At 43.3% G+C, this 19417-nt stretch overlaps 1 protein-coding gene across 1 annotated transcript in view; it reads right to left on the minus strand.

The window, feature by feature from the left end:
* WEE1 (WEE1 G2 checkpoint kinase) overlaps positions 1-14318 on the minus strand; it is a 31036-nt gene extending 16718 nt beyond the window's left edge. The window contains exons 1-4 of the mRNA XM_038764890.1: positions 13813-14318; positions 3273-3478; positions 1702-1768; positions 1447-1619 (exon numbers count right to left, since the gene is read on the minus strand). Of these exons, the coding sequence (XP_038620818.1) occupies positions 1447-1619; positions 1702-1768; positions 3273-3478; positions 13813-14310 (944 nt within the window). The 5' untranslated portion in view covers positions 14311-14318. The remainder of the gene's footprint in view (positions 1-1446; positions 1620-1701; positions 1769-3272; positions 3479-13812) is intronic.
* Between the last annotated feature and the right edge of the window lie 5099 nt (positions 14319-19417).

The following is a 19417-nucleotide window of genomic DNA, read 5'->3' on the forward strand; positions in this document are numbered from 1 at the left end:
TGTACTTCTCAAGCGCTTAGTGCAGTGCTCTGCACACAGTAAGTGCTCAATAAATACAATTGAATGAATGAATGAAAACTGTGGAGGGCAGAGTCTACATGCGGTAATTAACTAGACAGTGGAGCAGTAACTTCACGTGAAGACTGAGACCGTAAAGACTCCCATGGGTCAGGTGCTAGTTGAGGATGACTGTGTGATAGTAACCAAAGCTCTCATTATATAAAAACAAACTGCTAGATGCTTCTGGAAAGAGAAAGCCTGACATAATCAAACACCACTGGGAGCATAAAGCCCAACAAAATTCAGATACCGGGGTAGCACGCTACCTCCAAATGTTACTAGAGATGATGACATCACCAGATTTAATGGCATAACCAGTGTGGCATTTTGGAAAGCTGAAGCATTGCCTCTGGGAAAAACGGGAGTCACCCGGAAGGCAAAGGTCAATGCCTACTGGGCTTCACCTTCAAAACTTTCATCCTAATGGATCCCTCCATTTCTGCTGCACTTGGTAAAATCACAGTGCTCTGCACATAGTAAGCACTTAAATACCATAATTATTATTATAGAGGCAGCATGGTACGGTTGAGAAGCAGCATGGCATAGTGGCTAGAGCACGGGCCTAAGAGTCAGGAGGTCATGAGTTCTAATCCCGGGTCCGCCATTTGTTTGCAGTATGACCTTGGGCAAGTCACTTCGCTTCTCTGTGTCTTGGTTACCTCATCTGTAAAATGGGAGACTGCGAGCCCCCACTTGGGACGGGTACTGTATCCAACTTGACTCACTTGTATCCAGTGCCTGGCACATAGTAAGCACTTAATAAATACCACAATTATTATAGGTTGTGATTAAGATGAATTCGGACAATTTATCCTTATTCAGTAAAGTTCTTTTTCAGGCAAAGCCCTGCAATATGGCTATTATTATTAACAATAATAATAATAATAATAACTGTAGCATTTGTTAAATATAGTACTTGGCACATGATAAGCACCTAAATACCGCTAAAATAAAAAAAATACTTTGGGAATTAATAGGACCAAAGCTCATCCAATGTTTGACAGGAGAGACCATCAATCCAATTTGCAATCAGCATAGATATGCTCACAGACAATCTGGTTGAAAAGGTGAAAAGTCTCTGCTAGCCACTGTAAGAATTTGATTTTTGTCTAAAAAACAACCTTAATGATAAGGGATAAATTGTCTTGGGCTCCAAATTCATCTTAATCATAACCTCTGATTTTACCAAGTCCAGCAGAAATGGAGGGATCCATTAGACGGAAAACTTTAAGTGTGGAATACAAATTTCAATTCTTATTAGTCTAGATTCTAGTAATATTACATAATCACACACTGGATCAGAGAGTAGAAAAAGAATGAGTGGGATTTTTTTTTTCTGGTGAGGGGAAAGGGGTGGATGGGGACGGGGACTGAACAGACACTTACTCGTCAACAGAACCGGCTAATGGCTTCTTAGATCGTTTTATGGCATAGATACATCCATCTAGCCTCTTCACACACTTGAAGACTGAACCGAATTCTCCAGACCCAATTTTCTCCAGCTCATGGAATTCAGATGCGTATCTTGACGTCATGTTACTTTCTGTAATTGTAATTCTCTACAATTCAAAGACGGAGGGAAATTATACAAAGTCAAATATTAGACTGAACAAAAAAAAGGCAGTAAGATTAGCTACCTACCTTGGCAGGCCTGGTTGCCTCATCTTCAAGCTCTCCATCACTAGCTTCCATGTCCTCACCACATGAACTAGGGGTGGGGGGAGAGGAGGGAACAAAGAAGAGAGAAATTGCAACTCATCATTTTGCTCCTCTAATGCAAATCCAATCTCTGTACCACAATCGCATCAACCTGGCTGTTCACCCCTTCCCCGTGTCCTCCCTCTGGTCCGAGACTCGCTCCCCTTACATACCAAACAGTTCACCACTCTCCCCACCTTCAAAACCCTCCTAAAAATCCCGTTCTTGATGCTACAAGTCAAGGCCTTCCCCAAGTCCTTTATTTCCCCTTTTTGTCCTTCCCTGGTTTGACGACGCACTTGGGCCTCAACTCCCTTAAAGCACTTTGTTATTCACCCCAGCCTCCCGACACTTGTACATGTGTGTATATATATATCTATCCTTCCACTCCAGTTCTCTCATCTGCAAATTATTTTAAATACTGTCTCCCTCTGTAGATGGTAAACTCTTTGTGGGCAGGGATCACTGCCTACCTACACTACTGATTTGTACTTTCCCCAAGTGCTTTGTACAGTACTCTGGCACTCAGCTTTTAACAAACCCCACTGATTGTCTCAGGATGAGTCTGTGATATGAAACCCTACTCTGGTACAGTCAGAAGACTAATGAGATGGAATTTTATTAGAAAACTCAAAGGAGGTTCCACAAAGAGTTAATAATACATGGCAAATTAAATAGCTGGCTCACCGCTGAGAAAACTTTGGCCTTCCCATACTTTAAACGTAGCAGAGACATAGTATAGCCATCACCAGGCAATATTTTTTAGGAATGATTCTTAATTGCCCACTCACCCCAAAGCCAAAGCTACGAACCCTAAACAGTTCCTTCTCCCTCGTTTTCACTAAACGTAGCGGCAAGAAAGCTGCACGGGAATCGGGGCATCTCCTTTCAACAACACATTTCCTACCTTTTTTAGAATGTGATGCAATACCAGAAGCAGCAGTTGTATTTGTGACGTGTCGATCGAGGCGGGTGTACACGATTTTTCCTTAACTCGAGGTTCACTATGAATGTAACCCCACATTAGAGAACTATCCTCAAAAGAAAATCTAAGCCCACCTTGAGATATAACATATCCGAAATGCATTTGTATTATTGTCCATCTCCCCTTCTAGACCGTAAGCTTGTTGTGGGTAGGGAATGGGATTGCCAACTCTGTTACATTGCACTTTCCCAAGCGCTAGGTACAGCGCACAGCAAGGACTCAAGAAATACAGCTGATTACATGGTACTCTCCCCAGCGCTTAGCACAGTGCTCTGCACATAGTAAGCACTCAATAAATTCCACTGGTTGATTCCCAAGTTTTGAGCACTCTTCTCACCTCTCCCAAATCCTAAATCACTGGATTTCCAGAGCACTTGCTTAACCACGTATTCTAGGCAGTCAGTCACCTAGCTAGTTATTTCTCTAAGCCGATTTAAAAAAAAAAACAAACAAAAAAAAACCAGGTACACTGTAAGAGACTCAGGCAGAACAAGATGGAGGTTAAAATCCAAACGGTCAAAAGACTTACTCATTCCAGTGTGTCCTCTTTCTGCGCCGACACTGCCCAGAAGAGTGAAGTAACATGGAATCTGGAGTGAAAGGGTTAATGTTCACTTGGGGGGTCTGTCTCATGTCAAATCCTTGCTTCTCTGATCTTCCTGAACTCATAAACAGAGAGCCACCTCGCAGTTTAACAGAGCTGGAATCTAGTCCTCGAGCTTTGGAGAGCAAACTCTAGAAAGCAACAGAAAAAATTGTCAGTCACTGCCCAAGATGAGGATTTGAAAAAACACACCCACATTCCTAGTCCCAAGATTCCTTCCCGGCTAGCCACCTTATAGAGGACAAGCCATTTTCCAGCCTAAATCAGCTAGATAATAATAACAATGATGGCATTTGTTAAGCGCTTACAATGTGCAAAGCACCGTTCTAAGCGCTGGAGGGGGATAAAAGGTGATCAGGTTGTCCCATGTGGGGCTCACAGTCTTAATCCCCATTGTACAGATGAGGTAACTGAGGCATAGAGAAGTTAAGTTACTTGCCCGAGGTCACACAGCTGACAATTGGTGGAGCAGGGATTTGAACCCATGACCTCTGACTCCCAAGCCTGTGCTCTCTCCACTGAGCCAAATTTCTCAAGTTGAATGTTCATTTATCTTTTGCAGCAAACAGTCAAGGTCAAAGGGGAAGCCTGAATGCCGAAACACTATCCTTTCCCCAACTGAAGGGAGACTTGCATGCATCAGAGAATCCTGACCGTAGAGGGGGGTGGGGAGACAAAGAAAAACTTCTCAGCACACTCAACACCTCCAATACCAGAAGGCGGGGTCAGACTGCCAGGGGCCTCCCCTTTTACCCTGCTTCTCTAAGGCTCCTCCGAAGAGGGAGGTGGGATGGGCCAAGCCCAGCAATAAATACACAGAAAACGTTTAGTGGCACATGCTACCTGATATTTATGGCTGAAAACACAGTGCCATAAACTGGTCTGCTGAAAACGGCAGTTAAGAGTCTGACATGTTGACTCCACAGATGAATTAGCAAAATTTAACTGCTGGAATATTTGTCCTCGGAGGACCCACGCTTTCATTAAACAAACCTCTGCACGGGACTTTCCACAAACTGCACACTAGGCAAATCTAGGTGGAAAACAATTTCCTTGATCTGTCAGGCAAATCTTGGTGTCTAAAGGAGATGGAGAGAAGGATGAAGGAGAGAAGCAGCGTGGCTCAATGGAAAGAGCATGGGCTTTGGAGTCGGTGGTCATGGGTTCAAATCCCGGCTCCGCTAATTGCCAGCTGTGTGTCTTTGGGCAAGTCACTTTACTTCTCTGGGCCTTAGTTCCCTCATCTGTAAAATGGGGATTAAAACTGTAAACCCCCCGTGGGACAGCCTGATAACCTTATAACCGCTTAGCGCTTAGAACAGTGCTTTGCACATAGTAAGCGCTTAACAAATACCATCATTATTATTATGAAATCCTCCTGATAGTTACGGATATCTGGACACTTAGTACCTTTCCCACCAAAGTGCTTTACAGTGAAAATGTAATGTAATCCACTACAGTCCAAATAGAAAAATGCCATCCAAACGGGATTAGCCAAATCGAAGGTGAATGAAGTCTCATCCGAGCTTAGAAACCCCTCTCCTGGCTTTACAACTGACAGTTGGGCGCCTCAACGTACACATTTCGGCTTACAGCCCGAAGCCCAAAACACCACCTCGAAGTCTTAGTGAAGCACTGCCCGGCTGAGATGGAAAACACATGCAACAACGACAACAACAAAAAAAACGCAGCGCAAACCAACACCTTCAGTTCAATCCTTTGAAAAGTCAAGTTCGGGAGCAGAAAAGGGGGCCTTTTTACAGTCTCGACCATCAAACCTCGAACCCAGGATCCGTACTAGCTCCTGGCAGGATCAAGGGAATCTCAGTGGAGGCTTTCCAAGCCCCTCCAAACCTCCGGACTGTGCGCGCTCAGACCCGCGGGCGACTTGGAAACATGAACACGGAGTTCCGGGCGAAGCTCATTGTTCAGTTACATAATCTTAACGGCCAATTTCGGGGCAGGGCCCGGTGGGCATGTGCCCAACTGCGTGCTGTTGAGCCCAGGGCAGGGGGGCGTGGAGGCCCTGCGGTTGGGCGCTTCTGTAACCTTACGGGGCTCCTGCTCTTGATGCTCCCCGTTTATTAAAAGGCTCCCCCTCTCCTGGGCATCTTACCTCCTTCCCTTCCCCACAGCACCTGTATATATGCATATATGTTTGTACATATTTATTACTCTATTTATGTTATTTGTACATATCTATTCTATTTATTTTATTTTGTTAGTATGTTTGGTTTTGTTCTCTGTCTCCCCCCTTTTAGACTGTGAGCCCACTGTTGGGTAGGGACTGTCTCTATATGTTGCCAATTTGTACTTCCCAAGCGCTTAGTACAGTGCTCTGCACATAGTAAGCGCGCTCAATAAATACGATTGATGATGATGATGATGGGCACGTTTGTGGCCTGGTTTCTCCCCGGATCCTAAGCCTAACGGGGGAGGGGGTCGACTTAATGCAGCAGCTCGGCTTCTTTCCCCTCCCATCGCCCAGCCCTGGAATGACCTCCCCGCCCCCTTCAAAGCCCTACTGAAAGCCCATCTCCTCCAAGAAGCCTTCCCAGACTAAGCCCCCCTTTTCCTCATCTCCCACTCCCTTTCTGCGTCGCTCCCTTTGCTCTTCCTCCCCTCTCCCCGCCCCACAACACTTTTATGTCCGCATCGGTCATTGTATTTATTTACATTAACGCCTGTTTATTCGTACCGATGTCCGTCTCCACCACTCCCAGACTGCGACCTGGTTGTGGGCAGGACTGTCACTCTTTATTGCTGCACTGTACTTTCCCAAGCGCTTAGTACAGTGCTCTGCACACAGTGAGTGCTTAATAAATACGACTGAATGAATGAGAGCTCGCTGTGGGCAGGGAACGTGTTTGATGTTCTAGTGTCCTCTCCCAAGTGCTTAATACAGTGCTTGGCACATAGTAAGCGCTCAATACCATTATCATTAATAAATACGCCTGAATGAATGTGACACTGTGGGCAGGGACTGTCTTTATTGCAGTAGTATACTTTCCCAAGCAGTTAGTACAGTGGTCTGCACACAGTAAGCGCTCAATAAATATGACGGAATGAATGTGAGATCGATGTGGGCAGGGATTGTGAGGTTCTAGTGTCCCCTCCCAAGCGCTTAGTACAGTGTTCTGCACACAGTAAGCGCTTACTAAATACGACAATAAATGTGAGGTCGTTGTGTGCAGGGATTGTGATGTTCTCGTGTGCTCTCCCAAGCGCTTAGTACAGTATTCTGCACACAATAAGTGCACAATGAATACCACAATAAGTGTGAGGTTGTTGTGTGCAGGGACTGTGATGTTCTAGTGTCCTCTCCCAAGCCCTTAGTACAGTGTTCTGCACACAGTAAGCGCTTACTAAATACGACTGAATGAATGTGAAGTCGTACTTAGGGAATGTGATGTTCTAGCGTCCTAAAATGTGTGGCTTAGTAGAAAGAGCCTGGGCTCTTGGGAGTCAGAGTCATGGATTCTAATCCCGACTCCGCCACCTGTCTGGTGTGTGACCTTGGGCAACTCACTTCGCTTCTCTGGGCCTCAGTGACCTCATCTGTTAAATGGGGATTAAGACTGTGAGCCCCGTATGGGAGAACCTGATCATCTTGTATCTATACCAGCGCTTGGCACATAGTAAGCGCTTAACAAATACCATCATTATTATTACAGCAGTCTGCCCACAGTAAGGGATCAATACTACTAAGCGCTTAACAAATACCGTCACTATTACTATTATTATTACAGCGATCTGCCCACAGTAAGGGGTCAACACGATTAATAAGCAGTGTGGCTTAGTGGACAGACCACGGGCTTGGGTGTCAGAGGTCATGGGTTCTAATCCCACCTCCACCACCTGTCAGCTGTATGACTTTGGGCAAGTCACTTCAGTTCTCTGGGCCTCAGTTCCCTCAACTGGAAAATGGGGATCAAGACGGTGAGCCCCAAGTGGGACAACCTGATCACCTTGCATCTATACCAGCGCTTGGCACATAGTAAGCGCTTAACAAATACCGTCATTATTATTACAGCAGTCTGCCCACAGTAAGGGATCAGTACTACTAAGCGCTTAACAAATACCGTCACTATTACCATTATTATTACTGCGGTCTGCCCACATTAAGGGGTCAATACGATTAATAAGGACGAACTATTATTATTAGTATTATCTGCACACAATAAGGGGTCAATACTAGTAAGCGCTTAAATACCCTCACTGTTGTTATTTTTATTATTATTACAGCGGTCTGCACACATTAAGGGGTCAATACGATTAATAAGGATGAACTATTATTATTTTACTATTACAGCTGTCTGCCCTCAGTAAGAGGTCAATATGATTAATAATAATGATGGCATTTGTTAAGCCCTATGTGCAAATCACCGTTCTAAACGCTGGGATTAATAAGGCTGCATCCCTTAGAGGAGCGTGGCTCACTTGAAAGAGCCTGGACTTTGGAGTCAGAGGTCTTGGGTTCAAATACCGCCTCCGCCAATTGTCAGCTGTGTCACTTTGGGCATGTCACTTTTCTGTGCCTCAGTGACCTCATCTATAAAATGGGGATGAAGACTGTGAGACCCCCAGGGGCCAACCTGATCACCTTGTAACCTCCCCAGCGCTTAGAACTGGGCTCTGCACATAGTAAGCGCATAGTAAATGCCATCTTTATTAATATGACTACTAGTAATAATGATGGCACTTGAGCGCTTACTATGTGCAAAGCACTGTTCTAAGTGCTGGGATTAATAATAATAATGATAATAATGGCATTTGTTCAGCGCTATGTGCAAAACACTGTTCTAAATGCTGGGATTGATAAAACAGCGTGGCTCAGTGGAAAGAGCACGGGCTTTGGAGTCAGAGGTCATGGGTTCAAATCCCGACTCCTCCAACTGTCAACTGTGTGACTTTGGGCAAATCACTTAACTTCTCTGGGCCTCAGTTCCCTCATCTGTAAAATGGGGATTAAAACTGTGAGCCCCCCATGGGCCAACCTGATCACCTTGTAACCTCCCCAGCACTTTGCACATATGCCATTATTATTAACAGTGATAATGTACTATAAATACGACTGAATGAATGCAAGTGGAGACCCCTCTCCTCTTAGATTAATAATAACAATAATAATGATGGCATTTGTTGAGCGCTTACTATGTGCAAAGCACCGTTCTAAGCGCTGGGATTAATAATAATAATAATAATAATAATAATAATAATAATAATAGTAATAGCATTTGTTAAGCACTTACTATGTGCAAACCACCGTTCTATGCACTGGGATTAATAATAATAATAATGGCATTTTTTAAGCGCTTACTACGTGCAAAGCACTGTTCTAAATGCTGGGATTAATATAATAATAATGGCATTTGTTAGGCACTATGCAAAGCACCATTCTAAGTGCTGTGATTATTACTAATAATAATAGTAATAACGGCATTTGTTAAGCGCTTACTATGTGCAAAGCACCGTTCTAAGCGCTAGGATTATTATTATTAATAATAATAATAATAATGGCATTTGCTAGGTGCTATGTGCAAAGCACCGTTCTAAGCGCTGCAATTATTACTAATAATAAAAGTAATAACGGCATTTGTTAAGCGCTATGTGCAAAGCACCATTCTAAGAGCTAGGATGATTAATAATAATGGCACTTGTTAAGCGCTTACTACGTGCGACACACTGGGACTACTAATAATAATAATGGCATTTGTTAGGCGCTATGTGCAAGGCACCGTTCTAAGTGCTGTGATTATTAATAACAATAATGGCACTTGTTAAGCGCTTACTACGTGCGACGCACTGGGATTAATAATAATAATGGCATTTGTTAGGCGCTATGTGCAAAGCACCATTCTAAATGCTGCGATTATTAGTAATATCAGTGGCATTTGTTAAGCGCTTACTACGTGCAACGCACTGGGATTACTAACAATAATAATGGCATTTGTTAGGCGCTATGTGCAAAGAACCATTCTAAATGGTGCGATTATTAATAATAATGGCATTTGTTAAGCGCTTACTACGTGCGACGCACTGGGATTACTAACAATGATAATGGCATTTGTTAGGCGCTATGTGGAAAGCACGGTTTTAAGCGCTGCGATTAATAATAATATAATAATAATAATGGCATTTGTTAGGTGCTATGTGCAAAGCACGGTTCTAAGTGCTGGGATTAATAACAATAATAATAATAATAGAAGCAGCATGGCTCATTAGATAGAGCCCGGGCTTTGGAGTCAGAGGTCATGGGTTCAAATCCCGGCTCCGCCAATTGTCAGCTGTGTGACTTTGGGCAAGTCACTTCACTTCTGTGGGCCTCAGTGACCTCATCTGTAAAACGGGGGTGAAGACTGTGAGCCCCAAGTGGGACCGCCTGATCAATCAATCGTATTTACTGAGCGCTTACTGTGTGCAGAGCACTGTACTAAGCACTTGGGAAGTACAAGTTGGCAACATATAGAGACGGTCCCTACCCAACAGTGGGCTCACAGTCTAAAAGGGGGAGACAGAGAACAAAACCAAACATACTAACAAAATGAAATAAATAGAATAGATATGTACAAGTAAAATAGAGTAATAAATATGTACAAACATATATACATATATACAGGTGCTGCGGGGAAGGGAAGGAGGTAAGATGAGGGGGATGGAGGGGGGACGAGGGGGAGAGGAAGGAAGGGGTGAAGACTGTGAGCCCCAAGTGGGACCGCCTGATCAATCAACCAATCAATCAATCGTATTTATTGAGCGCTTACTGTGTGCAGAGCACTGTACTAAGCACTTGGGAACGTACAAGTTGGCAACATATAGAGACAGTCCCTACCCAACAGTGGGCTCACAGTCTAAAAGGGGGAGACAGAGAACAAAACCAAACATACTGACAAAATAAAATAAATAAAATAGATATGTACAAGTAAAATAAAATAGAGTAATAAATATGTACAAACATATATACAGGTGCTGTGGGGAAGGGAAGGAGGTAAGATGAGGGGGATGGAGAGGGGGACGAGGGGGAGAGGGGGCCTGATCACCTTGTATCCTCCCCAGCGCTTAGAATCAATCAATCATATTTATTGAGCGCTCACTGTGTGCAGAGCACTGTACTAAGCGCTTGGGAACTCCAAGTTGGCAACATATAGAGACAGTCCCTACCCAACAGTGGGCTCACAGTCTAAAAGGAGGAGACAGAGAACAAAACCAAACATACTAACAAAATAAAATAAATAGAATAGATATGTACAAGTAAAATAAATAAATAAATGGAGTAATAAATATGTACAAACATATTCTCAGCTGCCAGTTGCCAGCTGCGTGACTTTGGGCAAGTCACTTCACTTCTCAAGCGCTTGGTACAGTGCTCTGCACAAAGTAAGCGCTCAATAAATCATCATCATCATCAATCGCATTTATTGAGCGCTTACTATGTGCAGAGCACTGTACTAAGCACTTGGGAAGTACAAATTGGCAACATCTAGAGACAGTCCCTACCCAACAGTGGGCTCACAGTCTAAAAGGGGGAGACAGAGAACAAAACCAAACATACTAACAAAATAAAATAAATAGAATAGATATGTACAAGTAAAATAAATAAATAAATGGAGTAATAAATATGTACAAACATATTAGCTGCCAGTTGTCAGCTGCGTGACTTTGGGCAAGTCACTTCACTTCTCAAGCGCTTGGTACAGTGCTCTGCACAAAGTAAGCGCTCAATAAATACGATTGATTGGGCCTCAGTGACCTCATCTGTAAAATGGGGGGGGGGGGGGTGAAGACTGTGACTTAGTGCTTTGCACATAGTAAGCGCTTCACAAATGCCATCATTATTATTATTATTATTATGATTGATAACGATGGGCGCCGGGGTGAACAGGGCCGCATCCCGTCGTGAGACTGTGAGCCCACTGTTGGGTAGGGACTGTCTCTATATGTTGCCAACTTGTACTTCCCAAGCGCTTAGTACAGTGCTCTGCACACAGTAAGCGCTCAATAAATACGATTGATGATGAGGGTCTCATCATCAATGTGAGGCCTGTGGTGGCTCAGAGGGACAGTAACAGCCTTGAAAGGCTGGAGGCCTGGGTTCTAATCCCCTCTCTGGTATGAGAGTTTAAAAAAAGATTGTAAATACCCAGGAGGGTCTAGAATAGATCACCTAAGAGTGCTGAGATAAAACTTTAGAGAAGCAGCGTGGCTCAGTGGGAAAGAGCCCGGGCTTTGGAGTCAGAGGTCATGGGTTCAAATCCCGACCCCGCCACTTGTCAGCTGTGTGACTTTGGGCAAGTCACTTCACTTCTCTGGGCCTCAGTCAGAGGTCATGGGTTCAAATCCCGGCTCCACCACTTGTCAGCTGTGTGACCTTGGGCAAGTCCCTTCACTTCTCTGGGCCTCCGTTCCCTCATCTGTAAAACGGGGGTGAAGACTGCGAGCCCCACGTGGGACAACCTCATCACCTTGTACCCTTCGCGTGGCTCAGTGGAAAGAGCCCGGGCTTTGGAGTCAGAGGTCATGGGTTCAAATTCCGACCCCGCCACTTGCCAGCTGCGTGACTTTGGGCAAGTCGCCTAACTTCTCTGCGCCTCAGTTCCCTCATCTGCAAAACGGGGATGAAGCCTGTGAGCCCCTGTGGGCCAATCTGATCACCTTGTAACCTCCCCGGCGCTTAGAACAGGGCTTTGCACATAGTCAGCGCTTAATAAATGCTGTCATTATTATTAACAGTGCTTTGCAGAGTAAGCGCTTAATAAATGCCATCATTATCATTATTATTATTAAGCGCTTAGTACAGTGCTCTGCACAGAGTAAGCGCTCAATAAATACAATTGATCATCATCATCATCAATCGTATTTATTGAGGGCTTACTATGTGCAGAGCACTGTACTAAGCGCTTGGGAAGTCCAAATTGGCAACATATAGAGACAGTCATCATCATCATCAGTCGTATTTATTGAGCGCTTACTATGTGCAGAGCACTGTACTAAGCGCTTGGGAAGTCCAAATTGGCAACATATATATGTATATATGGTTGCACATATTTATTACTCTATTTATTTATTTATTTTACTTGTACATACCTATCCTATTTATTTTGTTGGTATGTTTGGTTTTGTTCTCTGTCTCCCCCTTTTAGACTGTGAGCCCACTGTTGGGTAGGGACTGTCTCTATGTGTTGCTAATTTGTACTTCCCAAGCGCTTAGTACAGTGCTCTGCACATAGTAAGCGCTCAATAAGTACGATTGATGATGATGATATCTATTCTATTTATTTTATTTTGTTAGTATGTTTGGTTTTGTTCTCCGTCTCCCCCTTTTAGACTGTGAGCCCACTGTTGGGTAGGGACTGTCTCTATGTGTTGCCAATTTGGACTTCCCAAGCGCTCGGTACGGTGCTCTGCACCTAGTAAGCGCTCAATAAATACGACTGACGATGAACGTCTCGAGACAGTCCCTACCCAACAGTGGGCTCACGGTCTAAAAGGGGGAGGCAGAGAACAAAACCAAACATACTAATAAAATAAAATCAATTGATGATTACTAACAAAATAAAATAAATTGGTGATTATTATTAACAGAATAAAATAAAATAAACTGATGATTAGTAACAAAATAAAATAAATTGATGATTATTATTAACAGAATAAAATAAAATAAATTGATGATTACTAACAAAATAAAATAAATTGATGATTACTAACAAAATAAAATAAATTGATGATTATTATTAACAGAATAAAATAAAATAAATTGATGATTACTAACAAAATAAAATAAATTGATGATTATTATTAACAGAATAAAATAAAATAAATTGATGATTACTAACAAAATAAAATAAATTGATGATTATTATTAACAGAATAAAATAAAATAAATTGATGATTATTATTAACAGAATAAAATAAAATAAATTGATGATTACTAACAAAATAAAATAAATTGATGATTATTATTAACAGAATAAAATAAAATAAATTGATGATTACTAACAAAATAACATAAATTGATGATTATTATTAACAGAATAAAATAAAATAAATTGATGATTACTAACAAAATAAAATAAATTGATGATTATTATTAACAGAATAAAATAAAATAAATTGATGATTACTAACAAAATAAAATAAATTGATGATTATTATTAACAGAATAAAATAAATTGATGATTACTAACAAAATAAAATAAATTGATGATTATTATTAACAGAATAAAATAAAATAAATTGATGATTACTAACAAAATAAAATAAATTGATGATTATTATTAACAGAATAAAATAAAATAAATTGATGATTACTAACAAAATAAAATAAATTGATGATTATTATTAACAGAATAAAATAAATTGATGATTACTAACAAAATAAAATAAATTGATGATTATTATTAACAGAATAAAATAAAATAAATTGATGATTACCAACAAAATAAAATAAATCGATGATGATCCTCACCTTGGGGGTGTGCGGGGTGTCGAAGAGGCGGAGCTTTCGGAAGGTCTTGTGAGGCGGGGTGCCGGGGTAGTCGGGCGGCGGGGCCGGGGAGGCAGGGCCGTGGCGGCGGGGCCGGGGCCGGGGGTCCCCGCGCAGCGGCGACAGGGAACTGTGGAGCAGGTAGGAGGCGGACGGGGACTTGACCGGGGACGAGGAGCCGAAGCCCTCCTCCTCCCACGAGTCGCCCTCGGCCCGGTCCCCGCGGGCGGCGGGCGGCTCCTCCTCCTCCTCCTCCTCCTCCTCCAACATGTCGTCCCCCTCGGGGCCTCGGAGCGCCGGGGTCCGGCGGCGGCGCCGCGGGGCGGCCGGCAGCGGGGAGTCGGGCTCCTGGAAGGCCGAGTCGTCGCCCGTGCTGTTGCCGCTGCCCTCGTCGTCGTCGTCCTCCTCCTCCTCGCAGTCGCTGCCGGGGCTGAAGACGAGCTTCTGCCGCAGCCGGCGGGACTGGCTGAGGAGACTCATCGCGCGCCCTGAGGCGAGGCGAGGCGAGCCGAGCCGGTCCGATCCGGTCCTGAGGGGCGACTGGCGCGCGCGCGCCTGGGCGGCTTCCCGCGACCGTTAGTCACGTGGCCGGCGCCGCCCGCCAATCGCCGCCCGCCCCTCCGTTTGAAAAAAAAGGAGGGCGCCGCGACGCCCTCGGGGCGGCGTGCGTGCTACGCGATTTTGGCGCCAACCCGCCGGCCACGCCCCCCTCGCCCGCGCCGCCGGCCAATGGGAGCGCGGGGAGCCCCGCCGCGTGCGGGGCGGACGGGGATCTGACCAATGCCCAGTGGCCTGAGGGAGAGAGAACGAACCCGCCGTGAGGCGGGGCGACGATGAGGGAACTGAGCCGTGTTCCCTTAGAATAAGAAGAGGGACGGCATTTATTAATAATAACGATAATTATAATAATAATAATGGCATTTATTACTCTGTTTATTCATTTATTTTACTTGTACATATCTATTCTATTTATTTTATTTTGTTAGTATTTATTATTGTAATAATAAATTTATTATTATATAATATTATATATTATATTATTATTATCGTATTATTATATTATATATTATATTATATATTATTATATATCCTATTATTATATAATATATATGATATACATAATGTATGTAATATATTATTATATATGATTATTATATATTATTATAGAATATTATTATATTATATATAATTATAATATTGTAATTTATTATTATATAATAATATATGATAATTATATGATAATGAATTTATTATGTGAGATGTAGTTATTATGTAATAATAAATTTATTATTATGTGGTAGTATATAATTATTATATATAATTATAATTATTATATATGATATATTATAATTATATGATTGTATATAGATAAATAATAATAAATATAAATTTATGTAGTATTTGTTATTTTGTTTTGTTCGCTGTCTCCCCCTTTTAGACTGCGAGCCCGCTGTTGGGTAGGGACCGTCTCTAGATGGTGCCAATTTGGACTCCCCAAGCGCTTAGTACAGTGCTCTGCACAGAGTACGCGCTCAATAAATACGATTGATGATGATAAATTTATTTATTTAGTACTTGTTATTTTGTTTTGTTCTCTGTCTCCCCCTTTTAGACTGTGAGCCCGCTGTTGGGTAGGGACTGTCTCTAGATGGTGCCAATCTGTACTTCCCAAGCGCTTAGTACAGTGCTCTGCACAGAGTAAGCGCTCAATAAATATGATTGATGGTGATGATGACTGTCTCTATATGTTGCCAATTTGTACTTCCCAAGCGTTTAGTACAGTGCTCTGCACAGAGTAAGCGCTCAATAAATACGATTGATGATGATGATGATTTATTAAGCGCTTACTATGTGCAGAGCACTGTTCTAAGCGCTTACTGTGTGCAGAGCGCTGTTCTAAGCGCTGGGGAGGTTACAAGGTGATCAGGTTGTCCCACGTGGGGCTCCCAGTCGATCCCCATTTTACCGATGAGGCAACTGAGGCTCAGTGATGGGACTTGCCCAAGGTCACACAGCAGACACGGGGCGGAGCCGGGATTCGAACCCATGACTTCTGACTTCAAAGCTTTGGAGAGGCAGCGTGGCTCCGTGGGAAAAGCCCGGGCTTTGGAGTCAGAGGTCATGGGTTCAAATCCCAGTTCTCAGCTGTGTGGCTTTGGGCAAGTCACTTCACTTCTCTGGGCCTCAGTGACCTCATCTGGAAAATGGGGATTAAGACTGTGAGCCCTACATGGGACAACCTGATCACCTTGTAACCTCCCCAGCGCTTAGAACAGTGCTTTGCACATAGTAAGTGCTTTATAAATGCCATTATTAAAGCCCGGGCTCTTTCCACTGAGCCATGTGCTTCCCTTCAAAGCCCTACTGAGAGCTCACCTCCTCCAGGAGGCCTTCCCACACTGAGCCCCCTCCTTCCTCTCCTCCTCCTTCCCCTCCCCACAGTACCTGTATATATGTTTGTATGGATTTGCGCTCAATAAATACGATTGAATGAATGAATGAATGTTCCCTCCAAAGCCCTACTGAGAGCTCACCTCCTCCAGGAGGCCTTCCCACACTGAGCCCCCTCCTTCCTCTCCTCCTCCTTCCCCTCCCCACAGTACCTGTATATATGTTTGTATGGATTTGCACCCAATATATACGATTGAATGAATGAATGAATGAATGTTCCCTCCAAAGCCCCACTGAGAACTCACCTCCTCCAGGAGGCCTTCCCACACTGAGCCCCTTCCTTCCTCTCCTCCTCCTTCCCCTCCCCACAGTACCTGTATATATGTTTATATGGATTTGCGCCCCATAAATACGATTGAATGAATGAATGAATCAATCAATCAATCAATCGTATTTATTGAGCACTTACTATGTGCAGAGCACTGTACTAAGTGCTTGGGAAGTACAAATTGGCAACACATAGAGACAGTCCCTACCCAACAGTGGGCTCACAGTCTAAAAGGGGGAGACAGAGAACAGAACCAAACATACCAACAAAATAAAATAGATAGGATAGAAATGTACAAGTAAAATAAATAAATAGAGTAATAAATATGTACAACCATATATACATATATACAGGTGCTGTGGGGAAGGGAAGGAGGTAAGATGGGGGGATGGAGAGGGGGACGAGGGGGAGAGGAAGGAAGGGGCTCAGGCTGGGAAGGCCTCCTGGAGGAGGTGAGCTCTCAGCAGGGCCTTGAAGGGAGGAAGAGAGCTAGCTTGGTGGGAATGTTCCCTCCAAAGCCCTACTGAGAACTCACCTCCTCCAGGAGGCCTTCCCACACTGAGCCCCCTCCTTCCTCTTCCTCTCGTCCTCCTTCCCCTCCCCACAGTACCTGTATATATGTTTATATATATTTGCGCTCAATAAATACGATTGAATGAATGAATGTTCCCTTCAAAGCCCTACTGAGAGCTCACCTCCTCCAGGAGGCCTTCCCAGACTGAGCCCCCTCCTTCCTCTCCCCCTCCTCCTCCTTCCCCTCCCCACAGTACCTGTATATTCATTCAATCGTATTTATTGAGCGCTTACTGTGTGCAGAGCGCTGTACTAAGCGCCTGGGAAGTACAAGTTGGCAACATCAGTGTGGCTCAGTGGACAGAGCATGAGCTTTGGAGTCAGAGGTCGTGGGTTCGAATCCCGGCTGCACCACATGCCTGCTGTGTGACCTTTGAGCAAGTCACTTCACTTCTCTGAGCCTCAGTTACCTCATCTGGAAAATGGGGATTAAGACTGTGAGCCCAGCGTGGGACAACCTGATCACCTTGTATTCCCCTCCAGCGCTTAGAACAGTGCTTTGCACATAGTAAGCGCTTAACAAATGCCATTATTATTATATAGGGACGGTCCCTACCGAACAGCGGGCTCAGAGTCTAGAAGGGGGAGACAGGCTACAGAACAAAACATAGTAACAAAATAAAATGAATAGAATAAATATGTACAAGTAAAATAGAGTAATAAATACGTACATATATACATTCATTCATTCAATCGTGTTTATTGAGCGCTTACTGTGTGCAGAGCACTGTACTAAGCGCTTGGGAAGTACAAGTTGGCAACGTATAGAGACGGTCCCTACCCAACAGTGGGCTCACAATCTAGAAGGGGGAGACAGAGAACAAAACAAAACATATTAACAAAATAAAATAAATAGAATAAATATGTACAAATAAAATAAATAGAGTAATAAATACGTACAAACATATATACATATATACAGGTGCTGTGGGGAAGGGAAGGAGGTAAGGCAGGGGGATATGTTTGTACGTATTTATTACTCTACTTATTTTACTTGTACATATTTATTCTATTTAGTTTATTTTGTTAATATGTTTTGTTCTATCGTCTGTCTCTCCCTTCTAGACTGTGAGCCCACTGGTGGGTAGGGACCGTCTCTATATGTTGACTACTTGTACTTCCCAAGCGCTTAGTACAGTGCTCTGCACACAGTAAGTGCTCAATAAACACGATTGAATGAATGAATGTATATACGTTTGTACGTAGTTATTACTCTATTTTACTTGTACATATTTATTCTATTTATTTTATTTTGTTAATATGTTTTATTCTGTTGTCTGTCACCCCCTTTTAGACTGTGAGCCCGCTGTTGGGTAGGGACCGTCTCTATACGTTGCCAAGTTGTACTTCCCAAGCACTTAGTACAGTGCTCTGCACACAGTAAGCACTCAAGAAATACGATTGAATGAATGAATGAATGTTCTGTTTCGTTGTCTGTCTCCCCCTTCTAGACTGTGAGCCCACTGTTGGGTAGGGACCGCCTCTATATGTTGCCGACTTGTACTTCCCAAACGCTTAGTACAGTGCTCTGCACACAAGCGCTCAATAAATACGATTGAATGAATGTATGAATGGGGAAAGGGGGAATAAAATTAAGGGGGAGTGGAGGGGTTTCCGCTTGCATTCATTCTACTTGTTCTGACAATTTTGACGCCCGTCTACATGTTTTATTTTGTTGTCTGTCTTCCCCTTCTAATAATAATAATTTTGGTATTTGTTAAGCGCTTACTATGTGCAAAGCACTGTTCCAAGCGCTGGGGAGGCTACACGGTGATCAGGTTGTCCCATGTGGGGCTCACCATATTAATCCCTATTTTACAGATGAGGTAACTGAGGCATAGAGAAGTTTAGTAATAATAATGATAATGATGGCATTTGTTAAGCACTTACTATGTGCAAAGCACTGTTCCAAGCGCTGGGGAGGCTACAAGGTGATCAGGTTGTCCCATGGGGGGCTCACAATATTAATCCCCATTTTCCAGATGAGGTAACTGAGGCACAGAGAAGTGAAGTGACTTGCCCAAAGTCACACAGCTGACAAGTGGCGGAGTGGGATTTGAACCCATGACCTTTGACTCCCAAGCCCGGGCTCTTTCTACTGATCCATGCTGCTTCTCTGGACTGTGAGCCCGCTGTTGGGTAGGGACCGTCTCTATATGTTGCTGACTTGTACTTCCCAAGCGCTTAGTTCAGTGCTCTGCATGCAGTAAGTGCTCAATAAATACAATTGAATGAATGAATGAATAATACGTTATTATCATTGTTATAATAAAATAATAAGAGAAGCAGCGTGGC

Source organism: Tachyglossus aculeatus, chromosome 22, assembly GCF_015852505.1.
Source record: "Tachyglossus aculeatus isolate mTacAcu1 chromosome 22, mTacAcu1.pri, whole genome shotgun sequence".
Lineage (NCBI taxonomy): Eukaryota > Metazoa > Chordata > Mammalia > Monotremata > Tachyglossidae > Tachyglossus > Tachyglossus aculeatus.